Here is a 20609-nt window from a genome sequence, read left to right as displayed (position 1 = left end):
AATATCTATCTGAGCTACTCTGAACCAACGCTGTCTTTCTCTTTCCAGAGAGAAAGCTGCTACAAAATGGCTATCTAATGGTAACGACTGACGCAGTAACGTTCCTGCAGATACGGGCTCCGATGAGCTCAACCATTCCGTCCAACCAGATCGAAATACAAATCAGAGAACTCCGGCTCCGACTAGGGCCGCCTTGAGATCGTCGACATTGTCGAGCTTTGGGTGTGGCTTGCCAGCGTTGAAGATCTTGTGGTTGCCCGAAGTCATCTTGGCGTGCGTCTCGTTGGCTTGGCAGACGCGAGGACCGCCGGGACCGGCCTCGAACCTCCATCCAGTCACCCTGGTGGGCTCGCAGTTCTTGATGGCGCCCTCCTGTAGCATGACAGTACCCTCGTCGAGGATGAGCTCATACATGGATCTTGGAGGCCGATTAGGTAAGTAAGACCGTTGGCTACGAGGTAGTTGACGAACTCGCCCAGAAAGCCTTGGCCGACGGTAGAGAGGTCAGGGAGCGGCCCGTTCTGATACTCGTAGGCACACAGTCCCTCCCTGCCGTAGACAAAGATGTGGCCGTGGACAGCGGTAGGGTCGATGTTCCCGACCTGCGTGACCCTGGCCCAGCGGCCCTTGATTCCCTCGAAGTTGGTGCCCAGAAGGACCGTGTCCTCGGGGATGCTGAAGTGACCGTGAATCAAATGGACACCTAGGACATTCTGGGCGTTGTGTCGGACGAAGATGGCGGCGAGGTTCTGGATGTGCTTGCCATCGACCGGTGGCTGGTCGCAGTCATCGCGCAGGGTGTTATATCTGAGTCGGAGATGGTTAGTCAGGTTTGCAGATATCTCTTGACGGCAAGAAACAGTCACAGCTCACGGCTCTTCCGAAAGCTTTGGACCTCCAGAGCCCTGTCAAGGGCCGGAAGAGTGGGAGTCGGAGCGAGAGTTGTCATGTTGAGTATTTGTTGAGATGAGTGGTTATGGAATACGGACGGGATGGAATACGGACAGGGGCAGCTAGCTTAACGGGTCGGAAGGTGGTTCGTGGTAGAAGGGAAGGGCAAGCTGGAGCGGGTCAAGAAGATGCTATTTATCTTTACCTAGACGGCAGCGGAAGCTCTACGGCACTCTTTCTCCAACTCCCAGATTCGGGTGACCGTGGCAGTGTGCCCCAAGGCTTCTGCTGCGGTGTCGTGTTGGTTCTGCTGCGGTGTCGTGTTGGTTCGACGCCCGCCGGCCCAACATACCCACCTAGTACTTCGGTAATGTATCAGTTGGCGCGCGCGAAATGGGTGGACGAAAATACCCCCAACCGGCCGGAGTTTCCTGTCCTGTTGGTTCATTGGTTTTAGCCCCTGCTGCCTGCAATACCAAGGAACCAACAGACCCACCGCACGACTCCCTAAGACCTTTAGATGTCAAAGCATGGATGTTGGAGTTCTTTCGAGCGAAATGAATGATTCTGTTGGTAAGCCGGCCCAGTGCACTGTGTGAGGGTGAGCTGGGTTTCTATTCCTATGATAAAAACTAACTGCAGGAGAGCCCTCCTGGTGAGGGTCTTATCCTGCAGTGAGGCCGTGCGCAGTTAGACCTGCGTTTCGCATTGCCAGCTCCCCTGTGGCCTCCAGCCACGGGGGCCAATTGAGCCAACCCTTCCACCAGGCCGTCTTCCCTCGGCCAGTGGACCAACAGATTCAGAAGTAAAATCTAGATTATGAGACTGTACTGGCCAGCTCTCACAGCTTATACGAATGTTGTTTACAAGTTGTCAAAGAACATTATATTACTTACATGAAGGCTCTGAACTCATACCACTTTTTATATTATCTTCTGACATATCTATCTGACAGATTCTAAATTGTGACCGATGGATTCGATGTCAGGTTCAATCTTTCGTTTTATTCATGCAAGTATGTTATAGGTCATTCTAGTAATGCAGCTATTGGTTCAACTAGAGAGCATTGCAAGCCTCGACAGTTTGTCGATTATACTTAGTAATATCCTCCCTTTGTCCACTCTTCCTCTCTAGAATGCTCCTTGCTTGCTAGAGTTTATTCATGCAAACTGACACCAACCTTGTTCCATTATATGATCCATCATATATTTCTAGCTATAGCTGTGTGAACCACACTAAGACGTTACCACTGTCACAATGTCACGTAACATCTACCAACTGGGCTTCCAGGGTTTTATGCCATAAGATTATGCTAACATGTTGGTTGCTTAATGGTTTCACTTCCTTTATTTCATCCATTCCCATTCTTTACATACAATAGAGGAATACTACTCTTCAACTTCTAAAGACATGGTGCTCTCTTGGTGAACTGTGTCGGCCAAGCCCAGAACATAGGCAATGGAAATAAATCAATTCAAAAATAGCCAAGGGCGCAAAAAGGACGCCCGTAATATTATACAGGAGAGCTACAAAAGAATCCTTGCAAGATTTCCTCCAATTTTGGATTTTGCGTCAACTCCAACCGAGGTGGCAGATTAAGGCTCCCGAAGCCTCGCCACAATCATCACCCCACTGCACACCCACCGCACACCCCCGCACAGGCTAAAGCAGCAGCAACACCGGCCCACCCACGAATTAGGAAATAGCTGAAGGCAAGATTCGGGCAGAACATAGTGCTGTTGAGAAGGATCACTCTCGTGGACGAGTGTTGCATCCGATACCTCCGGCCTCGCCGATTCATAAGTGTCTATCTTGGAATCTTCAAGCTCTGCCTCACATTGCACCGTCTCTTGACCCTGATCCTGGTCATCTGACAGTTTGACAGTTTGTTTCTTGTGCAAATTTGAGCGAGACGCCCTCTGATGCCGGGACTTTTGCCGCATCCTTGGCTGCCGGTCGCTTCCCTCCGACCTCCCCTCTGATGAAGTCAGGGAATGGCGTCTCCTTCGACGCGCTGGAGGTTTTTGCCAAAACATTGGGGGCACCTGAGCCTGCATATTGTGCATTGCTCTCGTATCCACCAACGCATCGAACATGGCATCGTAAAGTGTCTGTTTCAAAAGCACTCAAGCTTCCTTGGCCTCGCGATCATAGTCAACCAGTTGCTCGCTACCCGAGGAGCTGCTCTCAGGGACATCATCGTCGTTGTCCTCGGTATTGCTGCCTGCACCTCCCCGGTCCTCTACATGCTCCTCGCTGAACAATGGCGGTTGCTCGGCAGGCTCGCGAACTTCTGAAGCTTGTAAGACAGGGTCCACCTCTTGGTACTGAACGAATGATGGCGGTGTTTCTGGAAACTTGCTGCGTTGCGTCGCCCACTCTGCAGTCTTTGTTGCGTCCTCTGCGAGCTTTGCCTCGTCAGCAAGCTTGAGAGCGTCTGGTACGGCGGACTTTCCCTCGTTCAATGCCCTTTGAAGCTGTTCGACTTTCCGCTTGATGCTCTCCCCTGTAACTGCTGAGCTGGCGTTGGCTTCCTTCACCTCTCGCAGAAGGCGATCCTCAAAAACTGCCCTTCTTTCTGCTTCTTCGGCTCTGATCTCCTCCCTGATCTTTGTTTGTAGCTCGAAAAGCTCCTCTTTCGCAGATGTTGTCTCCCTTGCTAGTTGTAACCTCTCCTCTTCAACGGACTGGGCGGCAGCAACGACCTCCGCCGTCCGCTTCTCCTCGTTCGCCAGCCGCTCCGCCTCTCTCCTCTCCATATCTCTCTGGGACTTCTCCCTCTCCCGCTGGATCTTCTCCATCTCGTGCTTGGTGTGTTCCGCAAACTCCTCGACCTGCTTCTCCCAATCTCGCTTCTGTCTCTCGCTTGCTTCCAGACGCTCGCGGGCCGCTGCCTCTGCCTCGAATCGCGCCTTCTGCATCTCGTTTTCGAGCTCCTTGAGCACCAAAGCCTGCTCCTCGACAAGCCGGCGTGCCTGCTCTTCGAACTCTCGGGCGACCCCGGCCTCGATCTCACGCCGCATGGTAGCCTCTTTCTCAGCTTGCTTCTCGTGGATGAACCTGGCGTGCCCCTCCTTGAGCTGCTGAACCTCATCATCCAGATTCTTCCCCTTGCTTGTCCCAACCTCTGTTGTTCGTGCCGCTGCAGGTGCCGCTGTAGCGGCCGGAGCCGTGGCAGCAGGCGGGGGTGGTGGTGGTGGCGGAGGGGCCATGTAGGAGTGGTAATTCATCGGCGGGTATGGGCTGAGTCCTTGCGGCATGTGTGGCGGCATCAGCCCGTACGAGTTGGGGTATCCGTACATAAAGCCTTGCGGTTGACCCCACGTTGGCTGGCGCGAGTACCGGCCACCGCACCTGTTGCCGGGTGTGTTGCGCCGCGGATTCCTGCCATGCTCGTCGACAGGCGAATTGACGCCACCGCTGGTGTCGTTGTGGTCTCTGGCTGGACCGCCATTCCGCCGACGATCGCCGTCTCTGGGCGGCCCAGTGATCTGAGCCTGTGGGCTCCTCGGGTCAGGAGGACTGTCGTTGGAGTCAGCCTTTGCTCATGACGTCTCGTCCTCAGAGATATACCGTACGCGGCTTGGCCCTTGCGTCGCCTCTGCCTCCCACCCTCAATGGACGAGGATAGTTGGCTTGAGGGCCCGTTAGCCTTGTCGAACGGACGACCGTGATCGCGCGGATACTCTGGCTCGTCGTCCATGGGAGCGGCTCCGGGAGCTAAGATCAGTTCTCTGCAGGTATTCTCCGGCATGTAAATCAGGTTTTCGAGCCGCGATAAGGATCTGGCGTCCCGTCGTGACCTAGTCAAGCTCAAATTCTGATCTGCTTTATATGGCTAGCAGTCGAAACCTTTTCTCTGGTCGGGTCGCAATGCGCCCCTCCTCAACGGTGCACCCCAGTTTACAGCAGAATGGGCTCTTTTTTTGGCCAATGCCGAAGTCCTGCACTTTTCTGTTAGCCTGCATCTGCTGACTGGCTTGGAAATCACCTCCCGTTGTCAGCCCGTGATTGGACCTGCAGGCATCCAGCCATGCAGGAGCTGAATCTCCTCAGCTTTCACGAGGAAGGGTGGAGAAAGGAAATGCCGCGGGCAGCAAGACTTCTTACATGGAGAGAGAACCTGACCTTGTCCCATCGTGTCTGGTGGACAACCAGAGTCTTAGATGGCGATCGAGACTCATCTCAACAAGTAGCCTGTCGATTCTCGATTCCAAGACCTCCGCCCCGCATTCACCGTCACAATGGCCAGCCCTGAGCAGGACGGAACCTTATTGCCGGTCATGGCCCGGAACACCAGTACCGGCACGCAGTCTGTATTCTCGGCAACCGGCAGTCAAAATCACGCCGCCAGCGGCGCCAATGTGAACTATATCAGCAAGTATATCGTGGCGGTGCCAAAGGAGCAGACGAGTTCGTAGTGTGATCTTTGCACTGTCGAGCGCTTACACTAACAAGAGGCTTTTGTCTGAACAGCGGAGGGACTAATCGAATGGCTGGGTCGCGAGGCGGCTCCCCTTAACCCCCTTGACTACCATCGCCTGCTTCTGAGTCAGAGGACTCCTACAACGGGCCTCTGGGCGCTTCAGAGCAGACAAATCCTAGAGTGGAAGCAAGAGTCTTGTAAATCTCCACTCCTGTGGCTGCATGGCATCAGTAAGAAGAGCCCAATTATCCTTATCTCTAACTCTACTCACATCTCGCAGTGGGTTCCGGGAAAAGCGTACTTGCGTAAGTGTGGCTAGAAACGTCTGAAACTCACATTCAACTGATATCACAACAAGTTCAATTATAATTGAACATTTGGAGAAGGAGATCGCTCACCAAGACCGGATGGCCTGTATCTACCTTCACTTCCAGCAGCCAGACCAGCAGATTGCTCCCAGTAAGATAATCGCGTCCTTGCTCAGGCAATTAGTAAAACAAAAGAGAATGTACCCTGTGGTCGAAGCCATCCTGGTGACACACGGAGAATACGAAAAGAACAAGGTGCCACCATCGGCTGAACAGTACCTTGAGTTGCTTCTCGCTGAGATGAATGCCTTTCGACAGGTGTACCTTGTGCTAGACGCCCTGGAAAATTGCAATCAATCAGCATTTGTTCTGGAGATAATCAAAAAACTCCCACAGTCAGTCAAGGTGCTGCTCACCACCAGGTCGGGCTCTTTGATGGGAGACGAGCTCAGCATCGGGGGGGGGGGGTATCCAGCTCGAAGTCAAGGCGCATGCTTCGGATATCAAAGCCTACGTAAAGTCTCGAATATCCCGCGATAGACATTTACACGAGTTCACAATGCAAGAGGGGGATTCAACATTTGAGGACACTGTGATTCATAGCATCGAGGTCGGAGCTGGAGACATGTACGTAACACACCAGCGTGCGTTGGTTTTGTTTTATCCCTGCCCGGTACGGAGACCAAAGTAAGACAGGAGGAAGACTGACTGACGCTTCTGATCAAGGTTCCTCCTCGCCAAGCTGCACCTGGACGCACTGAGCAAGCAACGATCTCTCGCAGGCTTCAAGTCCGTGCTCTGTGAGCTCCCCAAAGATGCCGCCGTGATAGCCTTCAAAGCTGCCATCGAGCGGATAGACGAGCAAGAAGAGGCCGACAGAGCCTTGGCCGGGCATGTCTTCACCTGGCTGTTGCATGCGGAACGCGACGATCTCACTGTGAGAGAGCTGCAACATAGCTTTGCCATTCGCCAGTACCTACTCGCTCCAGAGCAGAACCGCGACGTTTGGAGCCACTACATACCGCCCGAGAGGCTCGTGTCTATGGTCTGCGGAGGGCTGGTGGTCATAGATCAGGACACCAAAGTGTGCCAGTTTGTTCACGATACGGTCCCAAAATACCTTCACAACCATCCTCTACTGCCGAAGGAACCACACCTTGAGATTGCATCACAGTGTCTACAATACCTGGCCATGGACGACTTCTCTTTACCCCTGACACGAGAGAACGAACCGGAACGCTTGCGCATCTTCCCACTCCGCAAATATGCAACACAGCATTGGGATAGTCACTTCTACCGCATCGCCGGAGAGATTCCCGCCTCGATCAGACAAGCAGCCCTCGACTTTCTTGCCGGCCCCGAGAGAAGCAATGAGTCATTCTACTATGGGTTATCCGATCACTTTCCTCAGAGAGTCAGTGGGCTGCATTTGGCTGTGATTTATGGGTTGGAATCCTTAGCTCAGGAGGGCCTTGCCCACGGCGTTTTTGACATTGGCGCAACGACTTCAGGCGGGAAGACTGTACTTCACTGGGCTGCCCGGATGGGAGACAATGGCATGATCACGATGCTGCTGGATAATGGGGCGGATCCAATGGCGGGAGACTCCCGCGGCGACACTCCATTGCATGACGCACTCTTTTGGAATGCGTCAGAGAGCACGATTTATCAATTACTGATCACAGACGCGAATGTGATCAGCAAGCCAAACAATCATGGGCAGACTCCTTTTATTTGGGCCTTGAAGCGAGGAGAGCCGGTGGTGACGAGACTATTGGCAAGATATCACCCGCCCGTGGTCCCGAGAGGAGCATCGGATATTGAATCGGCCCTTTGTCAAGTAATGAGGCATTGTGCCGCCAAGGAAGAGCTGGCTACAATCATGGAACTGCTCCTGCACGGAGGTGCGGACCCCAACGCGTTCTCGGAAGGCTACAGGCTCCCTCTTCTGCAGGCCGCGAAGGGCAGGCTCGAAGACGCGTGCCGGGTGCTCCTCAAACACGGGGCGGATGTGAACATGGCAGACTGGGATGGCAAAACTGCCCTGATGTCGGCGACTAGTCCCGAGATTGTCCGGATTCTCGTCAAGAACGGGGCGAGGGTCAACGATAGGCCTCAAAACGGACTCACCCCTTTGCTTATGGCGACGAGAGAGCGACGGCGGACCATCGCTTGGTACCTCATCGAGGCCGGAGCAAACATCGACGACCAGGATCCCGAGGGTCGGACACCCATACACCATGCCATTCAGCTCGGAGACACGCGTCTCGCCTGGCTGCTTGTGACAGAAGGTTGCAACCCAAGTCTTCGGGACTCGGAGGGCATGAGCCCGTTGGACTGGGCGGTGAGCAAGAAAGATTTCTCTATCGTATGGCTCTTCTGCGAGGCCCTGGGAACGCTCCCGCCCGACATTGCCTCGAGCGCACTGCACCAGGTTTCGAAACATAGCCGCAACGGTAGCCACATAGAGATATTACGGCTGCTGATGGGCAGGGGGGCAAGAGAAGTCATCGACCAGCAGGACGAGTTCGGCAACACGGCACTCATAAACGCGGCGGGCCGGATGGAGCTGCGCATCATGGAGGCTCTGGTCGAGTACGGTGCCTCGTGCGACATCCAGGACCATCTTGGAGGGACGGCCTTGCACCTCGCCGTCGGGGCTACGAATGCAGATCAGATCGAATGCATGATATTCCTCATACAGTCTGGAGCGGACGTCAACGCGCAGAACAGTTTTCTGAGGACCCCCCTGATGCAGGCCGCCGAGATGGGCCAAGAGCTCAAGGTGTGCACGCTGCTGAACTCGGGGGCCAGGCCGGACCTGGTCGACAGCGCTGGAGCCACGGCCTTTGACCTGGCACTGCAGCAGGGCCACGAGCCCATCATGATGCTCTTGAATGATAGGATGGCGCGCTCCTGAGCCCATGTATCTCGATCTGTATTTGGAAAAGTGATAGGACCGCATATCAAGCTGATCACCTCGGCGCCTGACATGGTCTGAGCCCTGAGGGAGGTTGTTCATACATTATCGGACTGAGCCGATTCGCATGGGTGTTGATGACAGAACCCAGGATTGCCAAGGCGACAGTCAAGGAGGGACACACAGGGAGTTCGTACACGCTTCTTACGGCCAATCGGGACTGCATCGTGCCAGAGATCGGGCCCGGCAGGCTACATATTCAACACGGTCGTGCCGGCAGAGGACGATAACTCGCGTATGGAACGCTACGAGGACGTCACAACTCCGGACGAGACGGTCGAGAAGCTGATGAAAGGGATGCTCAAGTGTCTCCAGGAATTGGCCAAGTCGCTGTTGCAGCTCATTACTCCGTCCGAGGCGGATGAACTGCAGGCGATGATCAAGGAGGTGGCCAAGCTCCCGCCGTCTCTTGCTGAGGAGAAGGTGTCGGGGTACGTCTTTACAAACTCTAGCTCTGGCTTCCAGGCGAATCATGTGGGGAAGGGGAACCAGAATATCAACAACGGGATGGCGCCACAGTTGAACGGGGAGTTCCGTGGACCCGTGAACCTCGGACCTGCATCAGCGCCATCCCCACTACCTGCTCCCAGATAACGGGCACGAAGCATCAAGGCGAGGGACATGCTGCTCGGTAGAACACGTAAAGTAGGCAGCGGGACAGACCATAAGAGAAAAGTGCTTGCCCTAACCGGGCTTCAGTCGTTCAAGTTGAATTGGCTTCCTCCGCAGAAAGAGGAGATCTATCTTTTGGGTGCACTTCGTCATCAATCAACGCAATGCTTTCATCTGAACCGGGGAACACATCGCACGGCGATCCCAAACCACGTTTCAGACACCATTCCACACCCACTCGGCGACAAAAAGACCAAAAACTATGACGTCTCGCGAACGACCTTGTCGACCGCCTTGGCAAAGTAGTCGACGTTGCTCGTGTTGAGCCCGGCCATGCTGATGCGGCCGTTCTTGGTCATGTAGACGTGGAACTCGTCGCGCAGCTTGAGCACCTGCTGCTCCGACAGGCCCGTGAAGCTGAACATGCCGATCTGGTCCGTGATGTGGTTCCAGGTGCCCGGGGTGCCGAGCGCCTCGAGCTTGGAGCGCAGCGCCTGGCGCATGTCCTTGATGCGGCCCGACATCTCGCGCAGGTTGTCGCGCCACTCGGCGAAGAGCTTGTCGTCGTTGAGCACGGTGCTGACGATGCGCGCGCCGTAGATGGGCGGGTTGGAGATCTCGGAGCGCTGCAGGATGGCGAGCTGCGAGGCGATGCGCGCCGTGTCCTCCTTGGCGCTGGGCCCCGGCGCCGTGACGAAGTGGAGGCAGCCGGCGCGCTCGCCGTAGAGGCCAAAGTTCTTGGCGAAGGACTGGGCGACGAGCAGCTCGAAGCCCTGCTCGACAAAGTGGCGGACGGCGCCGGCGTCGCGCTCGAGGTCGCCAGAGGCGAAGCCCTGGTAGGCCGAGTCGAAGAAGGGGAAGTGGCTCTTCTGGCGCATGATGCTGGCGATCTCGCGCCATTGCGCCTCGGTGGGGTCGACGCCGGTCGGGTTGTGGGCGCAGGCGTGGAGGAGGATGATGGAGCGCTCGGGAGCGTCCTGGAGGGCCTTCTTCATGCCCTCAAAGTCGAGGCCCTTGGTCTTCTTGTCGAAGTAGGGGTAGGTGGCCGTGGGCAGGGCGACATTGTCAAAGATCTGCTTGTGGTTGGCCCAGGTGGGGTTGGAGAAGTAGATCGTCCTGTTGCCCTTGTAGAACTTGGCGAGGAAGAGGGCGCCAAGGTGGACGGCGCCGGTGCCGGAGATGGTCTGGACGGAGGTGACTCGCTCGTCCTTGAGGGCGGGCGAGGCGGCGCCGAGGAAGATCTCGCGGGCCTTGCTGGTGAAGGAGGCCAGACCGGCGATGGGCAGGTACTCGTGGTCTAGGTTGGGGTCGTTGTGGATGATGTCGTCGGCCTGGAGAGTCGCGAAATCTGCCGGTTAGCAATTTTCGTCCCGTCGGAGCGAGAGTGTCCGGAGAGCTGGGCAGACTGCACCCAAGATTGACACGTACCTTTCTTACGACGGGAAGAACCCACGGCTTCGCATTGTTGTCTCTGTAGGCGCCAATACCCTGTGTCAAGGATCAATTGTCAGTAAGGAGAGGCTCGGAGAATGCTCGGGAGATCTCGCACCAAGTCGATCTTGTCCTTGCTCTGGTCGGCCTTGTAAGCTCGCATCAGGCCGAAGAGGGGGTCTTCTGGAGCCTGCGGCACGACGTCGGCCGGGAAGCTGGTTGCTACTGCTGAGGGCGCCATCTGGTCTGCGATCTTGCGTAACCGGGAAAGAGCAGAATTTGGTACTGAGGAGGAGGACGAAGAAGGGGAAGAGGAGGATGGGGAGGAGGAGCTGGCAGTTTTGGAGCTTGGAGCGGGAGTGGTCCGACGATGCGCCATGGTTTTACGTGTCTGTGACTGCGAGGTAATAGTCCTGGGGGAAATCGGAGTGGGGCAAGAGACGCAAGGTGGGGGAATGGGATTTCTTGGGGGAGGGGAAACGGAAGCAACAGCCAGGGGGCGTGCGAAGTTTCAGGTGCTCAGGTGGCCTCTTTGCAGTGGACTTGTGGGCTGGTCCAGGGCGATTCGCGCGCTTCTGTGCCACTGTGGGCTGCGCCAATTCTTCCAGATTTCGCCTTTTCCCCAGAAAATGGGTGCTAGCGAGTCCAATGCAGGTGTTGGCGGAGCAGGCACCGGGCTGATGGCGCGAGATACGGCGGGCGACGGGGTAGGTCGGAAGGGGCCTGCGAGGGGCCTGCGCTGGGCGAATCGGATCGCACTGAATGTCAAAGCTGGTCCGCAGCGGTCGGGCGATAGGCTCTGCAATCTGCTAATCACCTAATGCGATAATGCGAGGAGACGATGGAACGATGCGGTTCGGTGATTTGGCAGTCGGCACGGTCGGGACCACTGCGCGATGACAAAGAATAATGCGCAAAGTGGAAACGGGAAGCGGGACAGGGTTTTCTTGAAGAGAGGGAGAGAATAAACGGAGACAAAATTTCTCAAAAATAATAATCAGGAGGCACGATTCAACATCGTACACTTATCTGTGTATGCCCGTGTGCGCTGCGCTCTGAAGAAGGAAATACTCGAGGCTAAATAGCCAGCTATGGTTTACCGTTGTCCCCACTGGTCCCTGATCTCCCCTGGTATTTAGCGCACCGGATGCATGTGAAGATGCCACCAAAATCGGGGCAGATCGTCTCTGCAGGGCTGCTCGGGTGCTGACACAAGCCGGCCGAGGTAATATCGACGGCAACTTTGGCCACGAGGACGGACCGAGTGACATCACTCACGCGGTCGTCAGGATTATATCTACCCCGTACGAGGGCTTTGGAGGTAGTTACTTGTAGATAACCGCCTGGTCTCTGCCCCAAGGCTGTGTGTGGACTTTGAGGTAATGGGATAGCGTATTCAGACTTCTGATGCCAAAATCTTCTCGCGCCCCCTTTTGGTGCAGGATGGACGGTGGGATCACAATGGCCTCTTTATTCGTCAACGCCCTCGTGCTGCCTGCTTCTAGGTGTGTGCGTAAGCTTTATAAATCCAATTGCTACGAATGACTTTTGGCGAAGTAGCTCAGCGGTTTACAAGACATAACGATACTTCGGTATTTATTTCCTGGCCTGGATTCGTCCGGGACTTCGCTTTTTGCAAGCCAGGTCAACCTCATCAAAACGCAGGGCCGCAGTTCACTTCCAGCTGTGGCACCTATTTTTTTGCGCTTTGTTTTCTTTTTTTGTCATTTGCACTTCTTGTAGATGCACTCGGCTCAAAAGTTGCGCGGCATCTCTATTCACAGCACACGTACCCTTTACTGCCACATCTACGGGGGGGATGAACTTGGCTTAGATGAGCAGGTCCCATACAATGACAAACAGACACAGCCCGCTGGCTGCGAAAAAGGTGTACTTGGCTGTACTCGGCCTCTCCAGCGCCTTCTTCAGCTCCTTGTTGCCCCTGTCGACATTCTCTGCCGTGCTCAGCGAGTCTGCCACCAGCTGCTCGATATGCGATGCCTGTATCTCGAGGTTGTTCACCAGTAGCGTCTGCAGCTCCGAGATCTCGACCAGCGACTTTTCCGCCGTCCTGTAGAGAATGATGAGTACTTTTGCTTCCCTCGCAAAGAGGATATAAGGACCGACTTACTTGACCTTGTCCAGCGTGCTCTCGTAGTGTTTGAGCATATCCTGGTTGTCCTTCTCAAACATCTGGACCTGCTCGTCCGTCAGCTCGTCTCTGGCCCTCCGCCTCCTCCTCTCATCCTCCTCGTCCAGATGCGCCGCAGACGGCCCCTTGCCGCCCGCACCAGCTGAAGTAGGCGACGTGAACCCCGCCGCCGACGCCTCCGCCGACGCGCTCCACTGCGCGTCGAGCTGCGCCTTGGCCAGCACGCTCCTGTTCTTCTCCATCTCCCTCGTGAGCCGTATCTCCATCATGCTCTGCTGCAGCTGCCCGCACTCCTGCAGCCGCTGCCGCAGGTACCACAGCACGCCCTCCCGGTGCGCCGCCACCTGCTGCAGCGCCTTCTCCGCCGCCTCGCGCTCCGGGTTCGCCGTCAGCCCGCTGAGCAGGGCCGAGAGGCTCGCCGCGAAGCGCTTGCGCAGCAGCGCCTGCTGCGTGCTCTGGTGCAGCTCCTCGGCCTCGGACAGGCTGCGGATCGAGGCGTTGAGGTCGCGCAGCAGGCGCTTGGCGTCGGCGTCGATCTCCTCGCGCTGCTGGTCGGTCAGGAAGGCCTCCTGGCGCTGCTCCGCGCGGGCGCTGCGCGGCTGGGTCTTGCGCGGCTGGGCGGTCGAGAGGTAGGCGCGGCGGACATCGCGGAGCTGGGTGTGCAGGTTGACTATGTGCGTGTTCTGGGTGTGTGAGCATCTGAAGGACAGTGGCCGCTTCGGAAAGATACATCTGCTTACTATCCTGTATGCTTCCTTGAGAAATTCGTCGATGCGCTTGATGTCGAAGCTCCGGCGGGTTGGGGGAGCATCGTGGCTCTTCAAGAGCCCATCGAATGTGGATGTTAGGTCGGCCATTGGAGACAGGTCTCCGTCCGCCTCGCTCTTAAATAGGATGGGCAATCGAAGGATGTTGTAAAATCATGTCGCGGTCGACTGGGTGGCAAAGCAAAGCGACACAGCTCCTGATCGTGCCCAAGATCTGGCAACCAAGCACTCCTACAAGCTTGCTGGAGCTTAAGCTTGACGTGTTTCGAGCGTGCCACACGTGGCTTGCCCAGTGCGCCACGATGAAGTCAGGGTGCGTGGCTGATTAAGCCACGCTGTGGCACCCCTCGAATCTCCTCGGCCTCGGCGCTCGGGCGAGCTCCACCAAAATTTGACCTGCATCAGTGCCATTCATCCCCACCACACCAGCAAGCCAAGCTTTTCCCCGGCTTCGGAACGGCTCCTCCTGCAGCGAGCCCAGACGGATTTGTTGCCTGTCAAGCCTGTCAAGCTCTTGAGCCCATCTTACACACGCAAGTTGGAAAGGGATGATGCTCTCAGCATGCCTGCAACTGCCTTGACCTCCGCGTGTAAATCACATACACCAAGTCAGTTCTGATATCAGGACAGAAGAAGCGGAGCAGCAAATCCTCGATCTCCATCTGATCCCCGGCGTCGGAGGTTGACCGAACACGGAGAAGGGCCCACACACCAGCAATGCTAATGTGTGTCATGGCGTCCTGATCTGCTCTAAACGGATCAAGCGGCGGCCCAACGGCCATCACCACCTTGTCCAATCTGGTTATTCGCATTCACAATTGTCCAAGCCGAACAAGAGCAATGGGGATTGCGGTCCCGATGCTCGGCTTCGCCTGCGGTGAAGACGCGGAGCTTATCTTTAGCGTTTCCGGGGCCCTATAACATGATCAGCAAGACCGCGGTGGAGCTGAGGTTCTGTCCCAAACAGGTAGGCCGATATGCAGCTTTGGTATGGTATTGTTATTGCCGGACCATATCCCCTCGATGGGTGGACGCTAGGTTGGCTAGAGAATGCCGTACCCACACGAGTCTATGACTCCAGAAGAAGAGGCCTTTACCCAATCTTGTCGATCTGAAAGTTGTAAATAGCACTTGGATCTGTTTTATTTTCCGGCTTGTAAATCTCTTCTCTGCAGTACTTGCAACCTCGCCAGCCCGCCTGACATGACCCAACCTATGGCTGGACGTCATTCACTATGGAAGAGAAGAACGAGTCGACTCAAACCGTTCCCACCCCCGGCGAGCTTGTCCACCGGACCGGCAGCCAGTCCGTCCAGGAAGCGGGCGGGACTGGCGCCGTTCTCACCGCTGGCGGAGCCGGATCCGACGATGACGGCGCGGACAGCATAGACGAGCAGCCGGACGGCGGAGAAGGCCTCTCGCGCGTCTCCACCGGTCCGCCGTACAGCATCTTCTCAAGGACGACCAAGATCTGGATCATGGTGATCGTCTCCTGCATCAGCTTCGTCTCCCCGATGACCGCCACGATCTACTTCCCGGCGCTGAACCCCATCGCTGCGGACCTCGGCGTGTCTCTCAGCCTCATCAACCTGACCATCACGACGTACATGGTCTGCCAGGGCATCGCCCCGACGCTCTTTGGCGACTTGGCCGATGTGTCGGGCCGTAGGCCGGCCTTCATCATCGCCATGACCATCTACGTCCTCGCCAACATCGGCCTGGCCTTGCAGACCAACTACGCTGCCCTGCTGGTGCTGCGCATGGTCCAGAGCTCCGGCAGCAGCGGCACCATCGCCTTGGCCTTCGCAGTCGTCGCCGACATCAGCGTTTCTGCAGAGAGAGGCAAGTACATGGGCTTCGTCAGCGCCGGTCTGAACGCCGGACCGGCCATCAGCCCCGTGCTTGGCGGTATACTGACCGAGTATCTCGGCTGGCGAGCCATCTTTTGGTTCTGCGCCATCCTCTCGGGCGTGGCCACGATCCCCTACACGCTCTTCATCCCAGAGACGTGCCGGAAGGTCGTGGGCAACGGCTCGGTACCGCCCCGCGGCTGGAACAAGACGCTCTTGGATCACTGGCGGCTCCGGAAGCAGCCGAAGCAGACAGAGACGGCCGCGCCCAAGCAGAGGCTTGGCTTTCCGAACCCCCTCAAAGCACTGCGGATCCTGGTCGAGAAAGACCTGTCGCAGATTCTCTTCCTCAGCGCCCTGATCTATCTGGTCTTCATCCTCATGTCGGCGACGCTATCGACGCAGTTCAAGCCCATCTACGGCCTCAACGACCTCCAGATCGGGCTGTGCTACCTGCCCTACGGCTGCGGCTGCTGCTTCGCCTCCGTGGGGCAGGGGTACCTGCTCGACTGGAACTACCGGCGCGTCGCGCGCAAGATCGGCTTCGTCATCGACTACAAGCGCGGCGACGACCTGTCCAAGTTCCCGATCGAGAGGGCGCGCGCGCAGGTCGTCATGCCGATCCTGAGCGTCGGGCTCGTCGCCACGACGGGCTACGGCTGGGCGCTGCAGCGCGAGGTGCACATCGCCGTGCCGCTCGTCATGTCCTTCGTCATCGGCCTCACCGTGACGGGCAGCTACTCGATCCTGCAGACGCTGTGCGTCGACCTGAACCCGCACGCGCCGGCCACCGCCGTGGCGGCGCTGAACCTCATCCGCTGCCTGTGCGGCGCCGTCTCGGTCGCCTTTATCGAGAAGATGATCGAGCACATCGGCCGGGGGTGGACGTTTACGTTCTGGGCGCTGCTCTGCGCGGCCTTCACGCCGATCCTGTTCATCCTGCCGAGGTGGGGCCCGGGATGGAGGGAGGAGCGGCGCCTGCGCCTGTTGAAGGAGCAGGAGAAGAGGGAGGAGGCGGAGAGGGCGGCTGTTGGACCCGAGGCGGCACCGGAGTCATGATTGCATAGATATCCCGGACGTGTGGAGAGGCATGGTAAAGGCGTTTTCACACCAACAGAGCGAGCGATTTCACGAATAAAAGAATTGGTATTCCAAGGACAGACTGTTCTTAAGGGGTATCTAAAGACTGCTCTGCTTCAAGTGATAACATCTCAGGCCCTCTAGTGATTGGGCCTATTGTCGGTGTGAGTGTGAGGAAGCTCGTAGACAGGGTTCGCGGGAGCTTCGTGCGTCCCGTTGGACGACGACCCATCCATCTCGTGGACCGGCGCGCTTCGCCCATCCAACTCGCCAGCGCCCCCGTTCGGGGTGTAATACTCGTGCATCGGTCCTCCCGCCGACACCATCGGAGCCGATCCCCTCGGGGGCAGTGCCGGCGCCACCTTGCGGCTCCCCCTCTTCCGGCGCCAGATGCAGAACCCGATCAGCGCCACCACAGCCACGGCGGCGATCACAACGCCGGCGATTCCTCCGGGCGACAGTCCGGAGCTGCCCCCAGTGCCCATCGAGTTCCCGTTCAGCATCAGGACCTCCCACTTGCCGTTCCACGACCTCGCAAACTCGCTCGGCGGCTTGGCCAGGAACGACGCCGCGCCGTGGCCCGCGTTGATCGGCCGCGTCACGCTCTGGAACAGGTTCGGCCCGGGCGCCTGGGCCAGGTACGTCGCGTTGGCGTCGAAGTCGACGGCCACAAAGGCCGACTGCAGGAAGGCCCGGCCGAGCTGCCAGAAGCCCAGGGTGTCGCCGTCGTACGGCTTGCAGGGGAAGTAGGGCGTCGGCGCGTCGACGAGGGGCCTCTCGAGCGTCAGGTTCAGCAGCGCGAAGGGCACCTTGATCGTGACGTTCTGCGCGTCCTTGTCCGACACGACGAGGCCCAGGTACGCCGGCGACTTGACGATGCGCCCGTACTGCGGGTCGCCCGTGTTCCAGAGGTACAGCTGCAGCCGCTCGTCCCACGTCACGGGCAGGTGCTTGGCGGCCTCGCGGCAGGTGCTGGCGGGCAGGTACATGTAGGGGTCCGCGGCGTTGAGCGTCACGAGCGACGCGCCCGCCGCGCCGCCGAGCTGCTTGACGAGCTCGACGGCGCGCGGGGCCCCGTCGTTGCCCGCGTACACGCTGCCCGGGACGCTGCCGTTGTCGGACCACGGCGAGCCGCCGACCTCGACGCCGAGGGTGACGTCGACGAGGAAGGCGGTGTGCAGGCCGGCCTGCATGCGCAGCGTGGCGACGGGCGCGATGACGCGGTTGTCCTCGTAGCCGCCCAGGAGCAGGGAGCCCGGCAGGCTGTGCGCCACGCTGCCGAGGTGCATGCTGAAGGACTGCGAGGGGATGCTGCCCCGCGACTGGAGCTGCTTGAGGATCGAGTCGTGGGCGCCGCTCTTGTCGCCGGGGCCGGCCCTGGTGTCCGGGCCGAGGCCGAGGATGCCGACAGACGGGGTGTACGTCGCGCCCTGGGCGGCCGGGACCGTCCACTTGGTCGCGGCGGCGACGCTGGCGTTGACCTTGCTGGAGGAGTCGCCCGTCTTGCCGGTGAGGGTGACCTGGTCGAAGAAGCCCTTGGCCTCGAAGGTGCTGTTCATGAACGCGTCGGACCACCACGAGTCGCTCTGCCCCAGCGAGGTCCTCGTGCCCACTGCTGATTTCGAGTCCTTGGTCGTGTAGTTGCCCGGGGCCACGCCGTCCAGGACCTGGACCAGGTAAGAACCGCTCGGCCAGAAGGGCGCGAACACGCCGTTTGCGCTGGCTGAGCTGCTGCCGATCTGGACGAGGGCTGCCTGCCATGGCCCGTCTGGCCCGTAGGTCGCGGGCACCGAGTCCGAGTTCGTCAGTCTGTCGGTGGAAAAGGGGATCTGGAGGGGGCCTGCTCCGAGGGCGTGCTGGACCGCGAAAACGGCGCCAGCCGCGATGGTCGCCTTGTGAGAACGCATTGTCATCGACGGCAGTGACCTCCTTCGTCGTTGACCATTAGAAGGCTACCAGGACGCCTCAAGGATGGGCGGTCTTGGGTTTTATCAGGACTCATCTTGCGGTCGGTCCCGATACCCCGGACGATCTGTGCTAAGTTAAGTTTAATTAGTCTCTGCTGTGCCCCTGAGCACCGCCTGCCGCTAGGTATGAAACGTCCCGGGGGTGGCACTGACATCCATCGACTCGGGCGCGTTTATTAGCCTCACCATAAAGGCTGAGCAGTGGGGATGGGTAGGGGTAATGAAGAGGCGCCATTGATCAGCCAGAATCCTTCGCAAGGACCCCAGCAGCTTGTTACCTAGCAGAAGCTCGGACCTTTGCCACAAGCTACAAGAGCGAGCTATGAGCTCGATGGTCCTGATGTAATTTGCAAGGTCAAGCTTGGTTGATCACAACTAGAGCTTACGTGAGATTCCGGAATAACAAACATGAAGAACCATATCAAGGAGATCGACAGGAACTTTTTCTTTCTTATCCCTTATTGTCTTTATGCCTCTATTTCTCTCCCTTGATCTTTTTCTGCTTCATTTCTCTTCTCTTTCCTGTATTTTGCAAACACCCATATTTCCGTGCCTCTTTCACGGTTTCTTCTTTCCCTCCATTTCCCTTGTTACCTATTGTCTTGTCTCATAGAATGCAGGGGTTGCGCAGGTCAAGGCTAATCTAGAGAAAGCATTACTTGTTACGACAGAATCAACAAGCAATTCACTCACAGTCGAGTGTGTATCTAGCAACAACAATCTCCATATCCGCGCAGATTGAGAATATCATCAGACCATATGTGTATGCAAAATCGGCATCCTTGGCATGTGTCAACTACAGGCCAGGCCAAGAGCAGACAAGATAATTCGAAGCCAGAGTTTACTCAATCGCTGGTGGATGAGCCCACATCACCACTTTTCCCCAGTTATGATTGGGGACTGACTCGTCATTGGGCTGGCCGAAATGCTTGGTGGACAAAAATATTGACAACCCGGTCCACCTCACCGCATCATAATGAAAACCCTGAACATCACCCGCTGCTTTTGTGGTTCTCCCAGGCCAGGATCATTGTACGTGCCGCCAGGTGTTCTCATCGCATACGGAGATCCCTCGCGATGCCTTCTCTCTCCCATCACCGCACCGGCCTCGCCCCCCTGTCGCGCATGATACAAAACGACCGAGACCATGCCCGCCGACTTTGAAAAGCAGAGCTACTGGCAGAAGCGCTTCGCCCGGGAGACGGCCTTTGAGTGGCTCGTCTCCTCCGCGACGTTCCTGAGCCTCCTCGACCCCCTGCTCTCCCAGTTTGCAGAACCCTCCGAGATCCGCGTCCTGCACCTCGGCGGCGGGACGAGCGACCTGCACTGCCACCTCCGCCTCCGGGGCTTCGAGGACGTGACCAACGTGGACTACGAACCGCTGGCCGCCGAGCGCGGGCGCGCCCTCGAGCAGCGCCAGTTCGGCGACGTGCGCATGAGCTACCTGACCGGCGACGCGACGCAGCTCGACCTGCGGGACGACTCGGCCAGGTTCGACCTCGTGATCGACAAGAGCGCCGCCGACGCCATCTCGTGCGGCGGCGAGAGCATGGTCGTGCGCATGGCGCTCGGCGTCAAGCGGTACCTGGCCGAGGGCGGCGTCTGGGTGTCGTTGAGCTACTCCGGCTCGCGGTTCGACATCGTCGAGTTTCCGCTCCGGGTAGAAGAGTTGGGACGGATCCCGATGCCGAAGCGTTTGGAGTCGGAACCGGATCTATTTTACCACTGCTATCTGTTGAGGAGGAAAGGCTGAGGTGAATGTGGTTGGGTTGAGGCATGTCATTAGCGATTTGGAAATGCAGCGCCTTTTTGGATTCCCATATAGCGTTTGTCTTGTTCCACGGCGTTTAGTACTCTTCAACTCGGTTGGAATCACTTGTTACATACAGCTTCTGACATGTGGATGCTAGATAGCCTACCCTAATCATGTACGTTGGAACAGTTTAACCCAGCAACTCACAGCTTTATCAATCGTCCGGAATATCAGCTCTTCTCGCCATATTAACATCATGTCCGACACGACGAGGCAGAGTTAAAACTTCCCTATGGCAACCGTCTGAGCATGCTAGGTGATTACGAATCGTTTGATTGGGGTTTCATACCATGTCATCTTATGTTGAATGGTACTGACGGCCGAGGTATGGC

General features: G+C 57.4%; 8 protein-coding genes across 8 annotated transcripts; 3 read left to right on the top strand and 5 right to left on the bottom strand.

Moving 5' to 3' along the window:
- Positions 1-162: 162 nt before the first annotated feature.
- E0L32_001714 (uncharacterized protein) lies at positions 163-949 on the bottom strand (the record flags this gene model as incomplete). The annotated part of the gene is made up of 3 exons (XM_031135824.1): positions 163-418; positions 472-807; positions 867-949. 3 exons carry the CDS (start codon positions 947-949, stop codon positions 163-165), a joined length of 675 nt encoding a protein of 224 aa, XP_030990965.1.
- A 2068-nt stretch (positions 950-3017) lies between these two features.
- Positions 3018-4594, bottom strand: E0L32_001713 (uncharacterized protein; the record flags this gene model as incomplete). The annotated part of the gene is made up of 2 exons (XM_031135823.1): positions 3018-4413; positions 4470-4594. The coding sequence occupies 2 exons, from the start codon at positions 4592-4594 to the stop codon at positions 3018-3020; spliced, it is 1521 nt and encodes a 506-aa protein (XP_030990964.1).
- Positions 4595-5135: 541 nt separating this feature from the next.
- On the top strand, positions 5136-9199 carry E0L32_001712 (uncharacterized protein; the record flags this gene model as incomplete). The annotated part of the gene is made up of 7 exons (XM_031135821.1): positions 5136-5304; positions 5368-5547; positions 5598-5622; positions 5676-6020; positions 6229-6252; positions 6352-8410; positions 8780-9199. 7 exons carry the CDS (start codon positions 5136-5138, stop codon positions 9197-9199), a joined length of 3222 nt encoding a protein of 1073 aa, XP_030990963.1.
- Positions 9200-9477: 278 nt separating this feature from the next.
- On the bottom strand, positions 9478-11027 carry E0L32_001711 (uncharacterized protein; the record flags this gene model as incomplete). The annotated part of the gene is made up of 3 exons (XM_031135820.1): positions 9478-10548; positions 10646-10705; positions 10767-11027. The coding sequence occupies 3 exons, from the start codon at positions 11025-11027 to the stop codon at positions 9478-9480; spliced, it is 1392 nt and encodes a 463-aa protein (XP_030990962.1).
- Positions 11028-12478: 1451 nt separating this feature from the next.
- E0L32_001710 (uncharacterized protein) lies at positions 12479-14301 on the bottom strand (the record flags this gene model as incomplete). Its single annotated transcript, XM_031135819.1, has 4 exons — positions 12479-12719; positions 12780-13483; positions 13541-13682; positions 14171-14301. 4 exons carry the CDS (start codon positions 14299-14301, stop codon positions 12479-12481), a joined length of 1218 nt encoding a protein of 405 aa, XP_030990961.1.
- Positions 14302-14802: 501 nt separating this feature from the next.
- Positions 14803-16476, top strand: E0L32_001709 (uncharacterized protein; the record flags this gene model as incomplete). The annotated part of the gene is made up of 1 exon (XM_031135818.1): positions 14803-16476. One exon carries the CDS (start codon positions 14803-14805, stop codon positions 16474-16476), a length of 1674 nt encoding a protein of 557 aa, XP_030990960.1.
- Positions 16477-16637: 161 nt separating this feature from the next.
- On the bottom strand, positions 16638-18404 carry E0L32_001708 (uncharacterized protein; the record flags this gene model as incomplete). The annotated part of the gene is made up of 1 exon (XM_031135817.1): positions 16638-18404. One exon carries the CDS (start codon positions 18402-18404, stop codon positions 16638-16640), a length of 1767 nt encoding a protein of 588 aa, XP_030990959.1.
- A 1207-nt stretch (positions 18405-19611) lies between these two features.
- Positions 19612-20217, top strand: E0L32_001707 (uncharacterized protein; the record flags this gene model as incomplete). Its single annotated transcript, XM_031135816.1, has 1 exon — positions 19612-20217. One exon carries the CDS (start codon positions 19612-19614, stop codon positions 20215-20217), a length of 606 nt encoding a protein of 201 aa, XP_030990958.1.
- Between the last annotated feature and the right edge of the window lie 392 nt (positions 20218-20609).

This window comes from Thyridium curvatum (genome assembly GCF_004353045.1).
Source record: "Thyridium curvatum strain D216 chromosome Unknown NODE_6_length_784332_cov_80.453264, whole genome shotgun sequence".
Lineage (NCBI taxonomy): Eukaryota > Fungi > Ascomycota > Sordariomycetes > Thyridiales > Thyridiaceae > Thyridium > Thyridium curvatum.
This window is presented reverse-complemented; position numbering and strand designations above follow the sequence as displayed.